The sequence below is a fragment of the Panthera onca genome, chromosome A1, assembly GCF_046562875.1.
Source record: "Panthera onca isolate mPanOnc1 chromosome A1, mPanOnc1 haplotype 2, whole genome shotgun sequence".
NCBI classification, from domain to species: domain Eukaryota; kingdom Metazoa; phylum Chordata; class Mammalia; order Carnivora; family Felidae; genus Panthera; species Panthera onca.
In genome coordinates, this window is record NC_138339.1 from 122,261,273 (window position 1) to 122,280,514 (window position 19,242).

Genomic DNA, 19,242 nt, shown 5'->3' on the forward strand with positions numbered 1-19,242 from the left:
TGAATTACCCATAAATATGAATGGCTATCCTCGCATTTAGCCATCTTTAGTATTTATCTTTAGTTATTCACACTGTGGCAGTCACCCCAAAATGAAACTTAAACAAGCAGATTAAATATCAAACATTCACATTTTATTCTTTTTTTTTTTTTTTTAAGTAGGCTCTATAACCAACATGGGACTTGAACTCACCACCCAGGTCAAGAGTCGAATGCTCTACCAACTGAGTCAGCCAAATGCCCCAAACACTCACATTTTAAAAATTTCCTTACATAGCTATAGTGATGACCATTGTCACTAATAGATATACAATCCTACTTAAGGACTTTGCATTACAATTTTTGTAAAATGAATAGAGTGAGTTTCAAAAATTTTAAAGTATTCAAATAAAAATTTACTTTTTATTCAGACTGTCAAAATAGTTGAGAGAAACAAAAATCTACTAACCATAGCATAGGGAAAATACTGTGTATACTCAGTATCTGATTTTTTCTCAATCTAAGGACGTGTCGTAAATAATTAAAATCGGACCATCAATAACATGTAACTTTGAGTTAAAAGAGATTTTCAAAAGAGCTGAATAGAATACTTAACTGAATAAGAAACTATCCCGAACCGTGGGGCTTTCCTCCATTTCCTTTCCAATGCCCTGGGGAGGGAAGTTCGGGATAATCGGCTTCAAGAACTTGAACTCACTAGTCCCCGAGCCTCCCCGCAGACACACCTCATACTGGTAGCTCTGGGACAGCGTCCCCGCGTGTCCCGGGGTGGCCGGGAAAGTGGCCCTCCACCAGGTGGCCCGGAAAGTGGCCCTCGGGCCCCGAGCAGCGACCCGCAGACGCCGCCCGGCTCCGCCTGCACAGCCGCACCGCCACGAACACCAGCACCGAGAACAGGAAGAGCGACGACACGGACGCCAAGGCCACGACCAAGTAGACGGTGAGCGGGTCGGCCTGCGCCTCGGCCGCCGCCACCTCCGGGAGCGGCAGGTAGGGCTGCGAGAAGCCGTCCACCAGCAGCACGTGCAGCGTGACGCTGGCCGAGCGCGGCGGCTCGCCATTGTCCTTGACCAGCACCACCAGCCTGTGCTTGACGGCGTCGCGCTCGCTCAGCAGCCGGCCCGTGCGCACCTCGCCGTTGTGCGCCCACACGCCGAACAGCCCGGGCTCCGTGGCCTTGAGCAGCTGGTACGACAGCCAGGCGTTCTGGCCCGAGTCGCCGTCCACCGCCACCACCTTGGTCACCAGGTAGCCCGCCTCGGCCGCCCTGGGCACCAGCTCGGTGCAGGGCGCAGAGCCGTTCTGCGGCGGGTACAGCACGAAGGGCGCGTTGTCGTTGTCGTCCAGCACCAGCACGCGCACCCGCGCCTGGCTGCTGAGCGCGGGCGAGCCGCGGTCGGCCGCGCGCACGCCGAACTCGAACGCCTGCAGCGCCTCGTAATCCAGGGACCTGAGCGCGAACAGCTGCCCGTTGTCCGCGTTGATGGACACCAGGGAGGCCAGGGGCAGCTGCGGGTCCGCGGGCGGCAGCAGCGAGTAGGTGACCTGGGCGTTGGCGCCCGAGTCCCTGTCCGTGGCGCTCACGCTGCCGATGTGCAGGGCGGGGCTGTTGTTCTCGCGGACGCGCAGGGTGTAGGTGGTTTGGCTGAAGGCGGGGGCGTTGTCGTTGACGTCGGAGACCGTCACGGTTATGTTGTGCTGCGTTTTCAGCCTGGGGGTCCCCAAGTCGGTGACGGTGATGGTGATGTTGTACTCGGCCTGGCTCTCTCTATCCAGCGCTCCTTCAGTTACCAATGTGTAGAAATTCTCCACTGATGGTCTTAGAAGAAAGGGGAGATTGTCATCTATAGAGCAAACAATCTGTTGATTTTGTCCAGAATCTGCATCTGATACACTGAAAACTGCCACTATGATGTCTGGCAGGTTTTCGGGAATGGGACTGGTGAGTGAGGACATGGTCAATTCAGGAGTGTTGTCATTTACGTCCAGAACCTTGATGACCAAAGAGCATTTTCCTGATAGTCCCCCGCCATCTGTAGCCTCAATATCCACATGGTAAGATTGAAATTCCTCAAAATCCAAAGTCTTTCTCAGTCGAATTTCGCCTGTAATTGCGTTTATTTCGAAGGGCTGATTAATGTCATCTACCTGAAATAGGGCGTAAGATACTTCCCCAAAAGATCCAGCATCTAAATCCCTCGCTGAGACGGTGATAATCAGAGAGCCCAGGGAATTGTTTTCAGGGATTTGCGCCTCATATTGCTCCTGAGCAAACTCGGGGGCGTTGTCATTGATGTCCAAGACCAGTATCTGAATCTCCGTGGTTCCAGAACGCGGCGGAGACCCACCATCCAGTGCTGTGAGGGTAAGCCTAAGCTCGGGCTGCTCCTCCCGGTCCAAGGCTTTGTCTAGCACCAGCTCCGGGAACTTCCTGCCGTCGCTGCGAATGCGAGTGAGAACGTGGAAATGAGGATTGGAGCTGATTATGTAGCTCTGAAGACCGTTGCTACCAGCGTCTAAATCCTGTGCCATTTTCAAAGGAAATAGCTTTCCTGGTGTAGTAATTTCTGATATTTTTAGTAGCATTTCTCTGGTTGGGAACTCTGGGGCGTGGTCATTTATATCTCTGACTCGTAAAGCAGCCTGAAAAAACTGCAAGGGATTTTCCAGTAATACTTGGAAAGGTAGCACACAGGGCTCAGTGGAACCGCACAGCTCTTCCCGGTCCAGTTTCTCATTTAGCAGCAAATCATAAGTCTGTGGGTCAAGCTGCAAATGCTGTCTGTTCCCCTTGAAAACGACCTGAGCACCCCGCTCAGCCAGCTCTCCTCTCTTGAGTCCCAGATCCTTTGTCAAATTGGCCACAAAGGTGCCACTTTCTGTCTCCTCCAGTACAGAATATTGAATCGATTCTGAACCCACTTCCCACAAAATCATCCATATAATGAGGATAGTCACTTGCCTTTTCTTGCGATGTACTTTTGTTTGCGCCATTTCTATTAGGTCTGATTCCAGAGGAAAAAATCCTTTTCCAGTCCCAATCACCACGTCCATCATCTACCCTCCGTAATCTCTTTGCTGTTGAATTTCGAATTTGTCTTATAACTTCTCTGGTGACGACTGCCTTCCTGAATACTTCTAACTTTGCTCTAGCTGTAAATGTGTCCTATATTTGAGGGGAGAGGGGGTCTCTGAATAAAATGGAGTCCTCCGAATCTGCAGAGCTTTATTCACTCTCTTAGCCTGCACTGCCACCACGCGTTCAAATTGATAACTTCAATATGATAACATACAGGCAATACTATTCCCCAAATCTGAGCGTTATAAAGACTTTGAGGTGGATGCAGTGTTTCTCAAACCATAGTGTGTGAACCATATGCATAAATAATTACTTGGGAGTCTTGGGTTGTTTTTTTTTCAAAGTCAACTCCTAGTCTTCCCTCTAGATCTTGAATCAAATTCTCTGGGGGTGCTAACTGAAATCTGCACTTCAATCTTTGTCTTTAAGTGATTCTCATGCATACTAACGTTTAAAAATCACTACCCCAAGTAATGTAAATTTACTATAATCATCTTGTATTCTTTGGCAATGAAATTTATCTCTGACGAATAGTGTGATTTGTGAATTCAAAATGTACATTATTTGTCCCAACAAACAAATCAATAAACTACAAAATGTAAATGTTGGTTAGCAACACCAATTATAAAATAAAAAAACTATTTCTCTAAGTTATATGGCTCATAAAATGACATAAACAACAGACCTACTTTATTTTGTGCTTATACCTGCAAAATAAAGGAAAGAATTAGGCTATTAGAAGGAAAACTGAGGCCAAGAAATACTTAAGATAGAAGTATCTAATCAATTCAATTATTTAAAAGAGGAAATAGCAACAATCAATTGTCTGTCATGAGTACACATCTTGGGATTTTACTTCATTTTGTACAGGTAGAATTGGTCATGATTTTTATTAGGATTGTTTATATTATTGTAATTTTTAAATCAAATTTAACTCCTATAGTAATTAATCGAGGCCCAAATATATTATCCTGTTGTAAGGACATAATGCAATGCAGAAAATAAACATTCACCTCTACCACCCTCCCACAACAAAGATGACATGAGTTTCTATAAATAAACATCAAATAAGGTAATGTGAAAGGTGAATTACACTTGAGTGGATTCCACAGAATTCAATGATGGTTCATCATGGCTTTACCCATTTCTATCTCCTCAGTTTCTGTTCAGATTAATAGGAAAACATGTCTTTAAACATCCTGAAAATACATGAACTGGGTCAGTGCACATATAACAACACAAAATGCGCCAAGCATAATTTCATTTCAGATTGATTTCATATATATTGAGAGATTAAATCAACTGAGTTCAACCAAACTTCACTTCAGGTAAGAGCCAAAATGATGAAAGATTAAAACTGAGGATCTTTTTCAAAATGTTTCAACTCTAGGTAAAATAAGTAAAGCTAAATAAAATCTAAACTCTGACCATATGAAATAATTTTGTACTTAAAAAGCACTCTATCTATCCAGAAGGATAAAAAAATAAGATTATGGTGACCAGTCTCTATGGTTCACTTGATAAATGTTACTGAGAATAGATTTCCTTGAGGGTATGAATGACAAAATAAACTGATGAAGTAAAACCAACAACCATAAACACATTATATGGGTGTAGTTTCTTCTTTGAAACAGAGCTATTTCTAGTCCAACCCTAAAGATTTCCTTCCTTCAGTGGATATTCTGATTCCAGCTTAACAGCATCCCTGACATCTGTGCAGTCCTTTATTTACTCTCTTGACCTGCAGCACCACCACACATCTTCACAGATAGCTTACTGAATAATTTTTCATTTTAAAGCAAATTTTACTAGCAGCAAAGCATTTGTAGAACTCAGTTTAGATCACTGAAATATCTTGTAGAACATTGCTTTTTATTATAGAAAGAAGAACAGAATATCTTAATGTATCCTCCAAGGGTGTCAGTTGGTATGTGAAGAAACTGCCTTTTTATGGAAATGGATTACTTTAGATTCTTTCAGGAGAATGCGTCTCTGTTTTACTCTCTTTTGTTTTGCTTTGCTAGAGTAGAATTGAATTGACATTTATCAACTTGTCTCACAAGTAATAACTCATTAGCATTTATTGTGGAACAAGTTCAGTACATACAAGGCAAACAGCATAACTTCCATGTACACATCACCCAGCTTCAAAACATCTTGTCTTGCTTCATCTATATCTTTCCCTCCACCCTCCGCCTCCCAGTCAATGTTTATTTTTGTATAGTTGTTTTAAGGTAACATTTACACAAATTCAAATGCACCAATCTTAACTGTGCCATTTTAACAATGGATCCATCCATGTAACCCACAACTCTTTCAAGATATAGAAGGTTTCCTTCATTCATTGGGAACCTTCTTACTCATATTCCAGCTTATTTTTAATAATTAGGTGGCAAAACCTTGGTTTCCTCTAGACACAACATGTAAAGGGAAACAATGTAAAAAAACACCATTTCCAATACTCATACCAATACTTATTATGTTCGTGTATGCTTATGTGAAGTGACAGATCATTAAGATTAACTGATTATTATCAAAGAGCTGAAATAATACTTTGATGAAACATTATAAAGTATATTAAACTTAATTTTATTTAGTTAGCTTATAATTATTGCATAGCTGATCAAGCTGATTTCCATTTTTATGCTACAAATGTTTGTTTTCCTTTCATTCCATTATACATTTTAAAAATTCTTCAAGTTTACTAAAAATGAAAGATAAAGACCAACCCTCATGGTTCATCTTAGAACTCTTTAATTTTGTTATAAATCTCTTAAAATCTCATTTAACTATATGCAAGAAAAAACAATGACTCAGGGCAAAGATGGAGACATGTAAGCAATCACTTAAAGAACCCTCTCAATTGATGGGAGAAAGAAATGATGCATAAAAGTCTGAAAACATAAAGGAATTGATGCTAAACACATTTGAAATCTCAAATGTTTGGGGAAGAAGACTTCCTTGTTAGATATCTGTCAGTTTTATTTTTTCAAAGAATCAACTTTTTATTTCATTGATTTTCTCTATTATTTTTATTTGGAATTTAATTGGTTTCTTCTATTATTTATACTATTTTCTTCCTCCTGCTTCTCCTGCTTGCTTTGGGTTATTTTTCTCTTATTTTTCTAGATTCTGGAGGTGGGAGATTAGATGATTGGGACTTTTCCTCTTTTCTTTAAAAAATTTTTTTAAGTTTTAGAGAGAGAGAGAGAAACATCACATGTGCACAGAGGCAGGGCAGAAAGAGAAGGAGAGAAAAAGAATCCCAGACAGGCTCCACACCATCAGTGATGAGTCCCACGCAGGGCTGGAACTCAATAAACGAACTGTGAGATCATGATCTGAGCTGAAATCAAGAGTCAAGACGCTTAACCGAGTGAGCCACCCAGGAGCCCCTTCCTCTTTTCTAATATGCATTTAGTGCTATAAATGTCCCTCTGCACTGCTTTAGCTGTGTCTTATAAATTTTAATTTGTTGTCTTTTCATTTTTAGCTAAGCTTGATGTATTTTTTATATTCCTTGAGACTTTGCCTTTGATCCATGGATTAATTAGAAATGTTTCGTTTTCAAGCATTTGAAGATTTTCCCGTTACTTTATGTTTGATTTTTTAGTTTGATTCTATTGTGAATGGAGAACCCACACTGTATGATTTCAATTCTTTTAAATTGATTGAAGTTTGTGTATGGCCTTGTTTACACAGTCTATCTTGCATACTTTTGGGAAGCATTTGAAAAGAATGTGTATTCTGGTATTTTTGGCTAGGTGTTCTGTAAATATGGATTAGATCCATCCTGTTGAGGGTGTTGTTCGGTTCTGTGTTCTTGCTGATTTTCTGTATTGAAGTATCCAACTTTTATTGTAGATCTATTTCTCCTTTCAGTTTTGTCAGTTTTTGCTTCACGTATTTTGTGCCTTTGTTGTTTGTAAATATGTATACGTATTTAGGAATGCTCTGTCCTCTTTTATCATTACCTAATGTCCTACTCTGTCTCTGGTCATTTTCTTTCCTCTGATGTCACCTTATCTGACATTAGTATGGCCACTCCTAATACATTTTTATCAATATTTGCATAATATGTTTTCCATCTTTTTACATTCAACTTGCCTATATCATATTTGAAGTGAAGTTTCTTGTAGACAGCATACAGTTGGTCATTTTTAAACACATGATATCAATCTCTTTGTATTGATTGGTGTGTTCAGACCATTTGCATTAAATGTAATTACTGATATGTTAGACCATTTACCTTAAATGTAATTACTGATATATTAGAGCCTAAGCCTGACATTTTATTTTTTCTTTTATATTTGTTCTGATTTTTGTTTCTGTTTTCTTTTTCCTGCCTTTTTTGTAGTTTATTAGAACACTTTTTTAGAATTCCACTTTGATTTATCTATAGCGTTTTTTGGTGTATCACACTGTATAGCTTTTATAGTAGTTGCTCCATACTTAACTTATTACAGTTTACTGGTATGTCATTTTACCAGTTCAAGAGAAGGGTAGAAAACTTACCTCCCTTTAACCTCCCCCATTTAAAGCTGTCTTAAGTATTTCTTCAATATATACTTAGAACTAATCAGACATAATCATATATAATTTGGGATTCAACCATCAAACATAATTTAGAAAACTCAAGAGGAGAAGCAATGTCTATGGCATTTAACCGTATTTTTATTTACTGTGTTCTTCTTTCCTGATGTTCCAAGATTCTTTTTTTAATTGATTCCTTTCTGTTTGGAGAACTTCCGTCAGCCAGTCTTTTAGGGTAGGTCTACTGGCAACAAATTCTCTTCCTGAAAGATATTTTCACTGGATATATGATTCTTTTAACATTTCTTTTCTTTCAGCACTTGAAAAATATGTGTCACTTGTTTCTGACTCCCATGGTTTTTGGTGAGAAATCTACTGTCACTGCCATCAAGATTTTTTCCTTCTCTTTAGTTTTCAGAAATTTGGTGTGGATTACCAGATTTGACGTCATGAGGTTTTTCCCGTTTTCAGCATGTCACTCTTCTGCTGTGAAGTTGCCAGGATATCCCTGCATCCTGTAGCAACAAATATCAACACTTCTCCTAGGGGAAGAAACAGAAATGCTCAAAATAAAGTGAGGGACTCACTTTAAAAGAGGATGGAGAGGAAAAACCAAAGATGTAAAATAAAGGAGAAATATAAGAAACTAGAGATATTATTGAGAATGTTCAATATCTGACAAAACACAAGGCTCAGAAAAAAATAAAGTTAGGAATACAGTTATTAAGGAAATAATAGTAGAGATGAAATGATCCCAGATATGAAAAGGCAGGAATTTTTAGAATTTTTCGGACATTAAATGACATATATGCTATATAGCACATCAATTAAGTGTAAAAGAAAACTAAATGCATTTTCAGACATGCAGAGACAGTGTTTATTTTTCATGTGCCCTCTCTTAGGAATCCACTTGAGGATATACTGTAGCACAGAGAGGGCTTTAAAAATAGGAGATAAGTAATCTATCAAACAATGGGCTTAACTAGGAGAGGTATAAAAACAAGATGATAGTTTTGTACACATTTAGAGATCATTTAGTCTAGACAGAAGCAGAAAGAGAGCTTCGGGCAAGAGTTATGGGAACCTGAATTATTTAGAAATATTTGAAGATATGGTAAAGCCAACTGATGGAGTCTAAAATGGTGAATCTGTAGCACCTGGGTGGCTCAGTTGGCTAAATCTGACTCTTGATTTCTGTTCAGGTCATGATCCCAGGGTTGTGGGATCAAGCCCCACATCAGGCTCTGTGCTAAGCATGGAGCCTGCTTGGGATCCCCCCCCTCTCCCTCTCTCTCCCTGTGCCTCTGTCCCCCACTTCTGTGCTCTCTCTCTAAAAAAGAAAAAGTAACCTAAAGTAAAATAAAATAAAATGGTGAATTTATTTTATCTTGATTCTACGAACACTGTATTTTCAATGGCACAGGAAACACAACAGTAGATCAAAGGAGCAGAAAATACAGTCCTTAAGTAATATGGCTCTGCAATGAGCAATGTATTTTACTGCGGTTAAAAAATGTAACACAAAATTTACCATCATAACCATTTTGAGGTATACAGTTCCATAGTGTTAAGTACATTCACATTGTTGGGAAGCAGATCTCCAGAACGTTTCCATTTTGCAAATCTGAAACTCTATACCCATCAAACAAAAACTCTCCTTTTCCTCCTCCCCCAGTCCCTGGTAGGCACCATTCTACTTTCTGTTTGTATGAATTTAACAACCTTGGATACATCATATAAGTGGAATCATACTGTATTTGCCTTTTTGTGACTATCTTCTTTCACTTAGAATAATGCCCTCAAAGTTCATCCATGTTGTAGCATGTGATAGGCTTCCCTTCCTTTTTTAAGATTCCATACATGGGTATTTGGGTTGGTTCCATCTCTGGCCAGTTGTGAATACTGCTGCTATGAACATGGGTGCACAAATATCTTTGAGACCCTACTTTCAATTCCTTTAGGTATATACCCAGATATGGGATTGCCAGATCATATAGAAGTTCTCTTTTACACTTTTTTGAGAAGACTTCATACTGTTTTTATAGCAGTTGCACCATTCTACAATCTCACCAACAGTGCACGGAGGGAATAGTTTCTCCACATCCTTTTGAACACTTGCTATTTTCTGGTTTGTTTTTTTTTTTTTTGATAGCAGTCGTCCTAATGTGTGTAGGGTGACACTACATTGTGGTTTGGATTTCCATTTCTCTGATGATTAGTGATGTTGAACATTTTTTCATATGTTTGTTGGTCATCTGCATATCATCTCTGGAGAAATATCTAAGTCCTTTGCTCATTTTTTAATCAGGTTATTTGATTTTTTTGTTTTTGTTGGGTTGTAGGAGTTCTTAAATATTATGGACATTAACCCCATATCAGATATAGTATTTGCAAATATTTTCTCCCATTCCATAGGTTGCCTTTTCACTGTTGATGGTGTTCTTTGGTGCACAAAATTTTTTAAGTTTGATGTAGTCTCATTGGTCTATTTTCGCTTTGTTCCATGTGCTTCTGGTGTGAAAGCCAAGAAATCACCACCAAATTCAATGTCATGAAGCTTTTCTCCTATGCTTTCTTCTAGGAATTTTATAGTGCAATGAATATTTTAAGAAAATCAGTCTCTTATACATAGGAATTGGCGTGGCACTCACAAATAGGCCATGATCTCCTGTTGAATATAAACAACTTCACAGAACAACATCATTAAAGAGGGATTGTGATCAGATGGAACAAAACTGCAATAAGATGACATCATGATCATGCTTGAGCACAGTCAAAAACAAGAACGTTGTATAAACCAAAACAATGCCCAGAGTACTCTGTCCTGGCTGATTATGATTGAATGCTGGTTTTTAAAAAAAAATTACATTTTAACCTCCCTTTGTTCTTCTCATTTCCTGAATACAATTCAATAAGATACCCTATAATAGAATTACTCCCATTCACTGGAAGCATCCAGTCCAGGGCTACTTCCTTGAGCCCTATGCAAAACTACCAAACAAAAGCCTTATACTTTTTTAAGGAGCTATTACTAAGGTGACCAAAGCTTTCCCAGAACGTGCAGTCTCCCTTGTTACAAGTCAATAAACTCAGCTTTGTTCTGATCCAGTGTGTCCTTGTGATCTTTGGGTACAGGGCATTCATAATATAATGGTCATTAAAAGTGAATTTTTTTTTCAACGTTTATTTTATTTTTTGGGACAGAGAGAGACAGAGCATGAATGGGGGAGGGACAGAGAGAGAGGGAGACACAGAATCGGAAACAGGCTCCAGGCTCTGAGCCATCAGCCCAGAGCCTGACGCGGGGCTCGAACTCACGGACCGTGAGATCGTGACCTGGCTGAAGTCGGACGCTTAACCGACTGCGCCACCCAGGCGCCCCTAAAAGTGAATTTTTAATATTGATTTCAGATTCTACAACAGATATACAGACAAAAGGGGGAATTCTATTCTTAGCTATGGTTATAGAGTAAAAATGTCATCAATCTGGACTATATAAAAGTGTAAGTTAATTTGACAGAGGTTGTAAAGTGTAAGGGAGAAAGAAGTAAGAGAAAAAAATAAGAATTGTATTTTTTCTGTCAGACAAGTAAATGAAAGGAACTGTTGTTATGAACAATAAGTGGAGGGTTTCAGCTTGTTCAGGGAAGTACCGGAAAATAGTGACAGAGCTCTATGTAAAGGATGAATGAGAGAAGTTTTAAGTGTGCTAGGTACTAGACAACAGTAGCAGAAAATTAAGGAAATTGTTTAGACTTTATGAAAAGGTTACAAACATATTCTTTAGTAATAAAAAAAGAATATAAGAAGGACTAGAAATAAAAGGTTTAAAGGTACTTTCCAATGGGATAAAATGAAAGTGTTGGCAAAAATATGGAGGAACTGGTACATCCAGACAGTACTGAGAGCAGTGTAAACTGGTACAACCACTTTGGAAACTATTTGGAAGAATCTACAAAAAGGGAACATGTACTTACTAAATGAGCAGCAATTTCACCCCTAGGTATATACCAACAGAAATGCATATACATGTTTGCCAAAGGACGTGTATGAGAATGTTCAAAGTAGTACTATTCAAACAGGCAAACTGTGCACCAACCCAAATATCCGTCTATAGTGGGATGGGTCATAAATTGTAAAATATTCATACAGTGGAATACTATACAGCAATGAGAATGAAAAACTAAAATTAAAAGCATTGTCATGGACAAATATCATAAACATAATGTTGAGTGAAATCAGCCAGACACAAAGCAGTTTATACTCTACTATTCCAATTATATAAATTCAAAACAGGCAAAAGTAAATCATAGTATTGGAAGTCAGGATATTGTTATACTTGGGCTGGTAGTGACTTTAAGGGGTAATTTGTGTGGCACCTGAAATGTTAGTAACGTTTCATTACTAACCACCAAGATGCTGGTCCCAAGTATGTTAACTTTCTGAAAACACATTGAAATTATGATTCGTTCCCTTTTCTGTATGTATAATTCAATAAAAATTGTTTAAAAAATGTTTGCCAGTATGGATGAAAGCTAGGAAAGAAGAGTAGTTAGAACATTGTTGCTTTTTGTCAAGTTTTCTCACATATTACATTCATTATCATTTGCATGTATTCCTTTGAAAACAAAATAAAATTATGTAAAACCTTTTTATTTTTGCTATTTAGCATCAAAAACAGTGTGATGAAACAGAATGGACAGAATACAGAGAAAAACAGTATTTGATTTCATTAAGACAGCTTATCCTGACAAATACCATCAAAAGCAAACATTTTAGGAAAGTCAACAGCATGCATAGATTTGGGATGGCACTGTGTATACATAGATGCAGTGACAGAGAATTCAGTTTTCCTAAAATTGGGCAAGATAAAGTTGAAAAGGATAAATTCAGGGAAATCATACCTGAAGGTGGGATTTTTCTCCATGACGCTCTCAAACTCGGTATTTGGGGAAATTAGAGATAAATGACAAAACTCACGGCATTGTGATCAGATCCCTAATTGAATCCAAAGCTATTCCGGAAGGTGGCGTTTTCCTCCATTTCCTTTCCAATGCCCTGGGGAGGGAAGTTCGGGATAATCGGCTTCAAGAACTTGAACTCATTAGTCTCCGAGCCTCCCCGAAGACACACCTCATACTGGTAGCTCTGGGACAGCGTCCCCGCGCCGCTGACGTCCACCAGGTGGCCCGGAAAGTGGCCCTCGGGCCCCGAGCAGCGACCCGCAGACGCCGCCCGGCTCCGCCTGCACAGCCGCACCGCCACGAACACCAGCACCGAGAACAGGAAGAGCGACGACACGGACGCCAAGGCCACGACCAAGTAGACGGTGAGCGGGTCGGCCCGCGCCTCGGCCGCCGCCACCTCCGGGAGCGGCAGGTAGGGCTGCGAGAAGCCGTCCACCAGCAGCACGTGCAGCGTGACGCTGGCCGAGCGCGGCGGCTCGCCATTGTCCTTGACCAGCACCACCAGCCTGTGCTTGACGGCGTCGCGCTCGCTCAGCAGCCGGCCCGTGCGCACCTCGCCGTTGTGCGCCCACACGCCGAACAGCCCGGGCTCCGTGGCCTTGAGCAGCTGGTACGACAGCCAGGCGTTCTGGCCCGAGTCGCCGTCCACCGCCACCACCTTGGTCACCAGGTAGCCCGCCTCGGCCGCCCTGGGCACCAGCTCGGTGCAGGGCGCAGAGCCGTTCTGCGGCGGGTACAGCACGAAGGGCGCGTTGTCGTTGTCGTCCAGCACCAGCACGCGCACCCGCGCCTGGCTGCTGAGCGCGGGCGAGCCGCGGTCGGCCGCGCGCACGCCGAACTCGAACGCCTGCAGCGCCTCGTAATCCAGGGACCTGAGCGCGAACAGCTGCCCGTTGTCCGCGTTGATGGACACCAGGGAGGCCAGGGGCAGCTGCGGGTCCGCGGGCGGCAGCAGCGAGTAGGTGACCTGGGCGTTGGCGCCCGAGTCCCTGTCCGTGGCGCTCACGCTGCCGATGTGCAGGGCGGGGCTGTTGTTCTCGCGGACGCGCAGGGTGTAGGTGGTTTGGCTGAAGGCGGGGGCGTTGTCGTTGACGTCGGAGACCGTCACGGTTATGTTGTGCTGCGTTTTCAGCCTGGGGGTCCCCAAGTCGGTGACGGTGATGGTGATGTTGTACTCGACTTGGCTTTCTCTGTCCAGTGGCTTTTCTGTAACTAGGGTGTAAAAGTTCTTGAATGTGGGTTTCAAGAGAAAGGGAAGATCGTTCTGGATGGAGCAAACCATCCTACCGTTGTCCCCGGAGTCTGGATCAGAAACACTGAAAACAGCAACTACAGTCTCTGGGGAGTTTTCTGGGGTTGTGCTTGTGAGCGTTGACATGGTCAGTTCGGGGGCGTTGTCATTCACATCCACAACTTCTATAGCTACAGTGCATTTTCCTGAAAGGCCCCCACCGTCTGTGCCTGCGATTTCCACGTTATAGTATCGAGTTGCCTCGAAATCCAATGCCTTTTTCAGATGAATTTCTCCTGTTATTTCGTCTACTACAAATGGTTGAATAACTTGATTGCCTTGGAATAGAGTGTAGCGTACATTCCCATATGTTCCTGCATCTAAATCTTGGGCAGAGACAACGACAACTAAGGAGTTTGGGGGGCTGTTCTCCGGGACCTGTACCTCATAGAGCGACTGTAAAAACGCAGGGGCATTATCATTGATGTCCACGACTTCAATACGGACTGCAGTGGTCCCGGACCTAGGTGGATCCCCACCATCCAGCGCCGTAAGGGTTAAACTGAGTTCAGACTGCTCCTCCCGGTCCAGCGATTTGTCCAGCATGAGCTCTGGGTATTTTCTGCCATCTCCGCGATTATGAGTGACAACATGAAAATGGGAGTTGGGGCTGATTGTGTAGTTCTGAACAGTGTTGCTACCTATGTCAAAGTCCTGAGCTATTTTCAAAGGAAATACAGTCCCAGGCTGAACGCTTTCTGGGATTTTGAGGAGCATTTCCTTGTCTAGGAACTCTGGGGAATGGTCATTTATATCTGTGAGCTGCAGATCAGCCTGAAAAAACTGCACTGGGTTTTCCAGTAATAACTGGAAGTACAGTATACAGGGATCTGTCACTCCGCACAGCACCTCCCGGTCTAGTTTTTCATATAGCAGCAAATTCCCGGTTTCTACATCCAGTTCCAAGAGCTGTTTGTTTCCTTTGTAATGGATTCGCGCGCCTCGAGTAGCTAGTTCCCCCACCCTGAGCCCCAGGTCCTTTGCCAGGTTGGCCACAAAGGAGCCACTTTCTGTTTCTTCTGGAATGGAATACCTAATTGAGTCACAGCCAGCCTCCCACAAAAGCATCAATATAGCAAGAAAGAGAACTTGCCTTTTCTGTGGCGTTTTTGCTAGCGCTGTCTCCATTGTTCAGACCAAATTCATGTGGTGCAGTTTCTTCACCTCTGTATACGGTCGACCCAGATGATTTGGTTAAATAACCTTGAATTAGATCTTTCTGACTGACTCGCCCTAGAATGATGTCCTCTCTGAAGACATCTGCCCCTAGATCTTATCTAAAATACTTCCGTCTTTCAGGAAGCATTCATTATTCTGAGTCCCAGCTTAATGGCGTCCGGCATAGTCACAGAGCTTTTCATTCATACTCCTAGCCTGCAGCGCCACCAGGCGTCCTTATTTACTATTGCATGTAGTATTTGTCATTTCATTCCAAATTATAACTGTTGTCATACCAATGTCCTTTTAAGTCACAGAAGTCCGCCCGATCGTTTCTCCAGTTCTTAAGTAGTGGAAGTTCTAAAGAAATATCTGTTGGGTTAGCTTTCAGTAAAAGAACACTTTTCAGAACAAACTGAAATGATATATTAGTGTTCCTCATAAAATACATTTTGAGAAGAAACTTTCTCTTGTGGGTTTGATTATATTTAAGAAATAAGTGATAACTGATGTTTACAAAAGTTTACAATTTTTAAAAAGTCACTATTTTGAAATATATATCAGAAAAGGGTACACATTCTAAGTGTACAACTCAATACATTTTCATGAAGTGAGCACACTTGTATAAGTAGAACCTAAATTAAAACTGTTACCAAAACCCTTGAAGCCCCCTTCTGTTTTTGTGTGCTCATCATCCTCCCTGCTAAATGTAAGCATGCTTCTGACTTCTATTATCATAGATTCGTTTCTTTTTTTAAACTTTTTTTTAACGTTTATTTTTGAGACAGAGAGAGACAGAGCATGAGCAGGGGAGGGTCAGAGAGAGAGGGAGACACAGAATCTGAAACAGGCTCCAGACTCTGAGCAGTCAGCACAGAGCCCGACGCAGGGCTCGAACTCATGGACCGCAAGATCTTGACCTTAGCCGAAGTCGTTCGCTTAACCGACTGACCTACCCAGGCACCCCTCTTTTTTTTTAACTTTTATACAAATGGACTTATGGAGTATTTCTCTTTTATGTTTGGCTTCTTTTACTCAACATTATGTTTGTAAAATTCATCTGTTACACACTATCCTAATTAATTTTATTCTCAGTGCTTTATATTATTCTATTGTATGACTGTACTACTATTTGTTTATTCTCCAATTGATTGGGTGCTCCAGTTTGAGGGTATTTTGGATAGTGCTGCTATGAACATTCTTGAACATGTCTTTTAGTGTCTATGGGAGCATTTATGTTGAATATATTCCTACGAGTTAGACTTCTGTGTTATAAGACATGAATATATATTTAGCTTTAACAGATATTGCAAAAGTTTACAAATGTGGTTCCATGAAAACCAGCAAAGAATGACAGTTTCAATTGTTCCATGTCCTTGTCAACACTTGATATTGTCTTTTAATTTTAACCACTCTGATGAGTGTGTAGTGATATCATATTGTAACTTTAATTAGCAACTCCTTGATTAATTAATCTATCTACCTATTTAGGGCATTTGCCTTTTTTTCTTATCAATCTTTAGAAGTTCCTTATTATATTCTGAGTATAAGCACTTTTTCAGAAGTAAGTATGGCAAATATCTTCTCCTACTCTATGGCTTGCATTTTAGTTCTCTTGTGCTATCTTTGATGAACAAAACTTCTTATTTTTAGTCTAATTTATCAATATTTTTTAATTTATGGTTTTAAGACTTTTTGTGTTCTTGGGGTGGCTCAATCAGTTAAGTATCCCACTCTTGTTTTTGGTTCAGGTCATGATCTCATGGTCTGTTGGAATGAGCCCCTAGTCTGGCTCCATGCTGGGCATGGAGTCTGCTTGGAATTCTCTCTTCTCTCTCTGCACCCCCCCCCCCCCCGCTCCTGCACTCACTCTCTCTCTCAAAATAAATAAACATTAAAAAAACACTTTTTTGTGTTCTCTTGAAACCTTTGCACATCTCAAGGTCATGGAAATATTCTTGTATGGCGTTTTTGAAAAATCAATTGCTTTACCTTTCACATTTAGAGCTATAGTATTCCAGAATTTTTTTCATATTAAGTTAGGGTTACATCATTTTTCATAAAAATATCCAGATTTTGCACTATCCTTTGAGAAGTTTCATTCCCCTTTGTTTTTGAAGTGTCATTTTTGTTATAAATCAGGTGACCATAGGTCTATTCAAGACTCTTCTTTCCATTTTTCCCTTAATTTATCCTGCAATACCATATTTTCTTAATTACTATAGCTTTATAATAGTCATTATTATTGGGGCATCTGGCTGGGTCTGTCAGAAACGCTTGTGACTCTTGATCTCAGGGTTGTGAGTTCAGGCCCCATGTCAGGTATAGAAATTACTTAATAAATAAGTCCTCCACTTTCATTCTTTTTCTTCAAGATTGTTTTGGTTCTTCTTGTCCCTTTGCATTTCTATATAATCTCTAGATTTGGCCTGTCAATTTTTACAAAGAAATCTGCTGAAATTTTGTTTAGAATTTTATTCCATCTATAGACTGGGGATAATTGACATATTCCCAACATTGAGTCTTCCAACTATTGAAAATTATATATCCTCTATTTATTTAGATCTTTAACCTTTCTCAATATTTTATAGTTTTTCAGTATATAAGTCTTACACATATTCTGTTAGTTTCTAGATAATTGATATTTTTTACACTATTGTAAATTATACTTAAGATTTTTAATTTTAGGATTTTTGTTGCTATCAGAAATACAATTTATATTTTATGCTACCTTATAACCAGTGGAATTGCTAACTAGTTTATTTATTAAGCCTAATCATCAAGTGATTCTTTACGACTTTTTATATGTACAATCATGTCATTTTTTAAAGTTTATTTAGAGAGAGAGAAAGACAGAGCACAAGCGGGGGAGGGTCAGGGAAAGGGAGAGACAGAATCCCAAGCAGGCTCTGCACTGTCAGCACAGAGCCTGACATGTCGCTCAAACTCATAAACATTGAGATCATGACTGGAGTGGAAATCAGGAGTCAGATGCTGAACAAACTAACTGTCACCCAGGCGCCCCATAGTCTGAAAACTTTTGGTTGTTTAATTAATTATTTAATCTAACCACGATTGATGTAATATTTGATAATTCTCTATTTATATTTACCATCTATTTTTTTCTATTTGTCCCTAAAGTTTTGTTCTTTTTAGACTATTCAGATATTTGTTATTTTTCATTTTCCTTCAGTTAGTTTTTTAGTTAATTTTGTAGTAATTATCCTACAGATTAAAGCGTGTATCTTTGATCTACAAGAGTCTGATACAAACTTTTTAATTTTACTACTTCCATGATCATTCTTAGAACCTTAGAACCCATCGACTGTATCTATATCATCTTCCCCTTTACATTATTGTTGTCATGAATTTAAATCTTGTATATATTTTAAATCTTTTAAGAAACTGTTTTTGCCTCGTATAATCAATATTAATTTGTATTTATTCTTCCTGTTGCTCTTCGTTTCTTCCTGCAAGTCTGATTCCTTTAGGACTGTTCTCCCTCTACCCAGTGAATTCTACTAAAAACATTTGTTTTGGTGCAAATGTGACTATCATTAATTCTCTTGGTTTTTATCTGTTTGAAAACTTTATTTTTGAAGGATATTTTCTGATGATAGAAGAGTGCTAATCTGGTTTCTTTTTCCCACGACCTTAAAGACCTCATTTCTTTGTCTTTTGGTTTCATGATTTATGTTGAAAAGCCAGCTCTCCATTTTACTGTTGCTCCTTTAAGAGTAATGTGTCATTTTTATGTGGTTGCTTTTAAGATTTTCTCCTTGACGCTGGTCTTCAGCAGTTTTCCTATGATATTTCCTAGTTGTATTTTGTATTTTATTTCTCTCTCTTTTTAAAATTTTTTAATGTTTATTTTTGAGAGAGAGAGAGAGAGAGAGAGAGAGACAGACAGACAGACATGGGAGCATGGGAGGGGCAGAGAGAGGAGACACAGAATCTGAAGCAGGCTCCAGGCTCTGACCTGTCAGCACAGAGCCCAACACGGAGCTGGAACTCATGAACCGAACCATAAGATCATGACCTGAGCCAAAGTCAGAGGCTTGACCAACTGAGCCACCCAGGTGCCCCTGTATTTTATTTCTATTGACTGGGTTTCCCTGAGCATTTTGGGTGATGAAGGATTTGTACAAATTTTTCGTCATTATCTCTTCAAACATTGCTTATTCTCCATTCCTAGTATCTCTTCTCCTTTTAGGA

The 19,242-nt window shown here is 40.2% G+C and overlaps 2 protein-coding genes across 3 annotated transcripts; both read right to left on the reverse strand.

Annotated features, from left to right (window-relative positions):
- Positions 1 to 381: 381 nt before the first annotated feature.
- Positions 382 to 8,061, reverse strand: LOC132676531 (protocadherin beta-6-like). The gene is given in 2 exon segments (XM_060628590.2): positions 382 to 754; positions 756 to 8,061. Coding segments are annotated over 2 exon segments (2,466 nt in total). The 5' UTR covers positions 3,057 to 8,061; the 3' UTR covers positions 382 to 589.
- A 15-nt stretch (positions 8,062 to 8,076) lies between these two features.
- Positions 8,077 to 15,780, reverse strand: PCDHB5 (protocadherin beta 5). Of its 2 annotated transcripts, XR_013556933.2 has the most exons (2): positions 12,516 to 15,780; positions 8,077 to 8,153 (listed from the first exon to the last, which is right to left on the reverse strand). XR_013556933.2 is itself a non-coding variant. In XM_060628430.3 (1 exon), the coding sequence occupies exon 1, from the start codon at positions 14,995 to 14,997 to the stop codon at positions 12,610 to 12,612; it is 2,388 nt and encodes a 795-aa protein (XP_060484413.2). In that variant the 5' UTR covers positions 14,998 to 15,780; the 3' UTR covers positions 12,077 to 12,609. The 2 variants fall into 2 exon arrangements, 1 of the variants encoding a protein (XP_060484413.2); XM_060628430.3 differs by lacking the exon at positions 8,077 to 8,153 and having other exon boundaries at positions 12,077 to 15,780.
- Between the last annotated feature and the right edge of the window lie 3,462 nt (positions 15,781 to 19,242).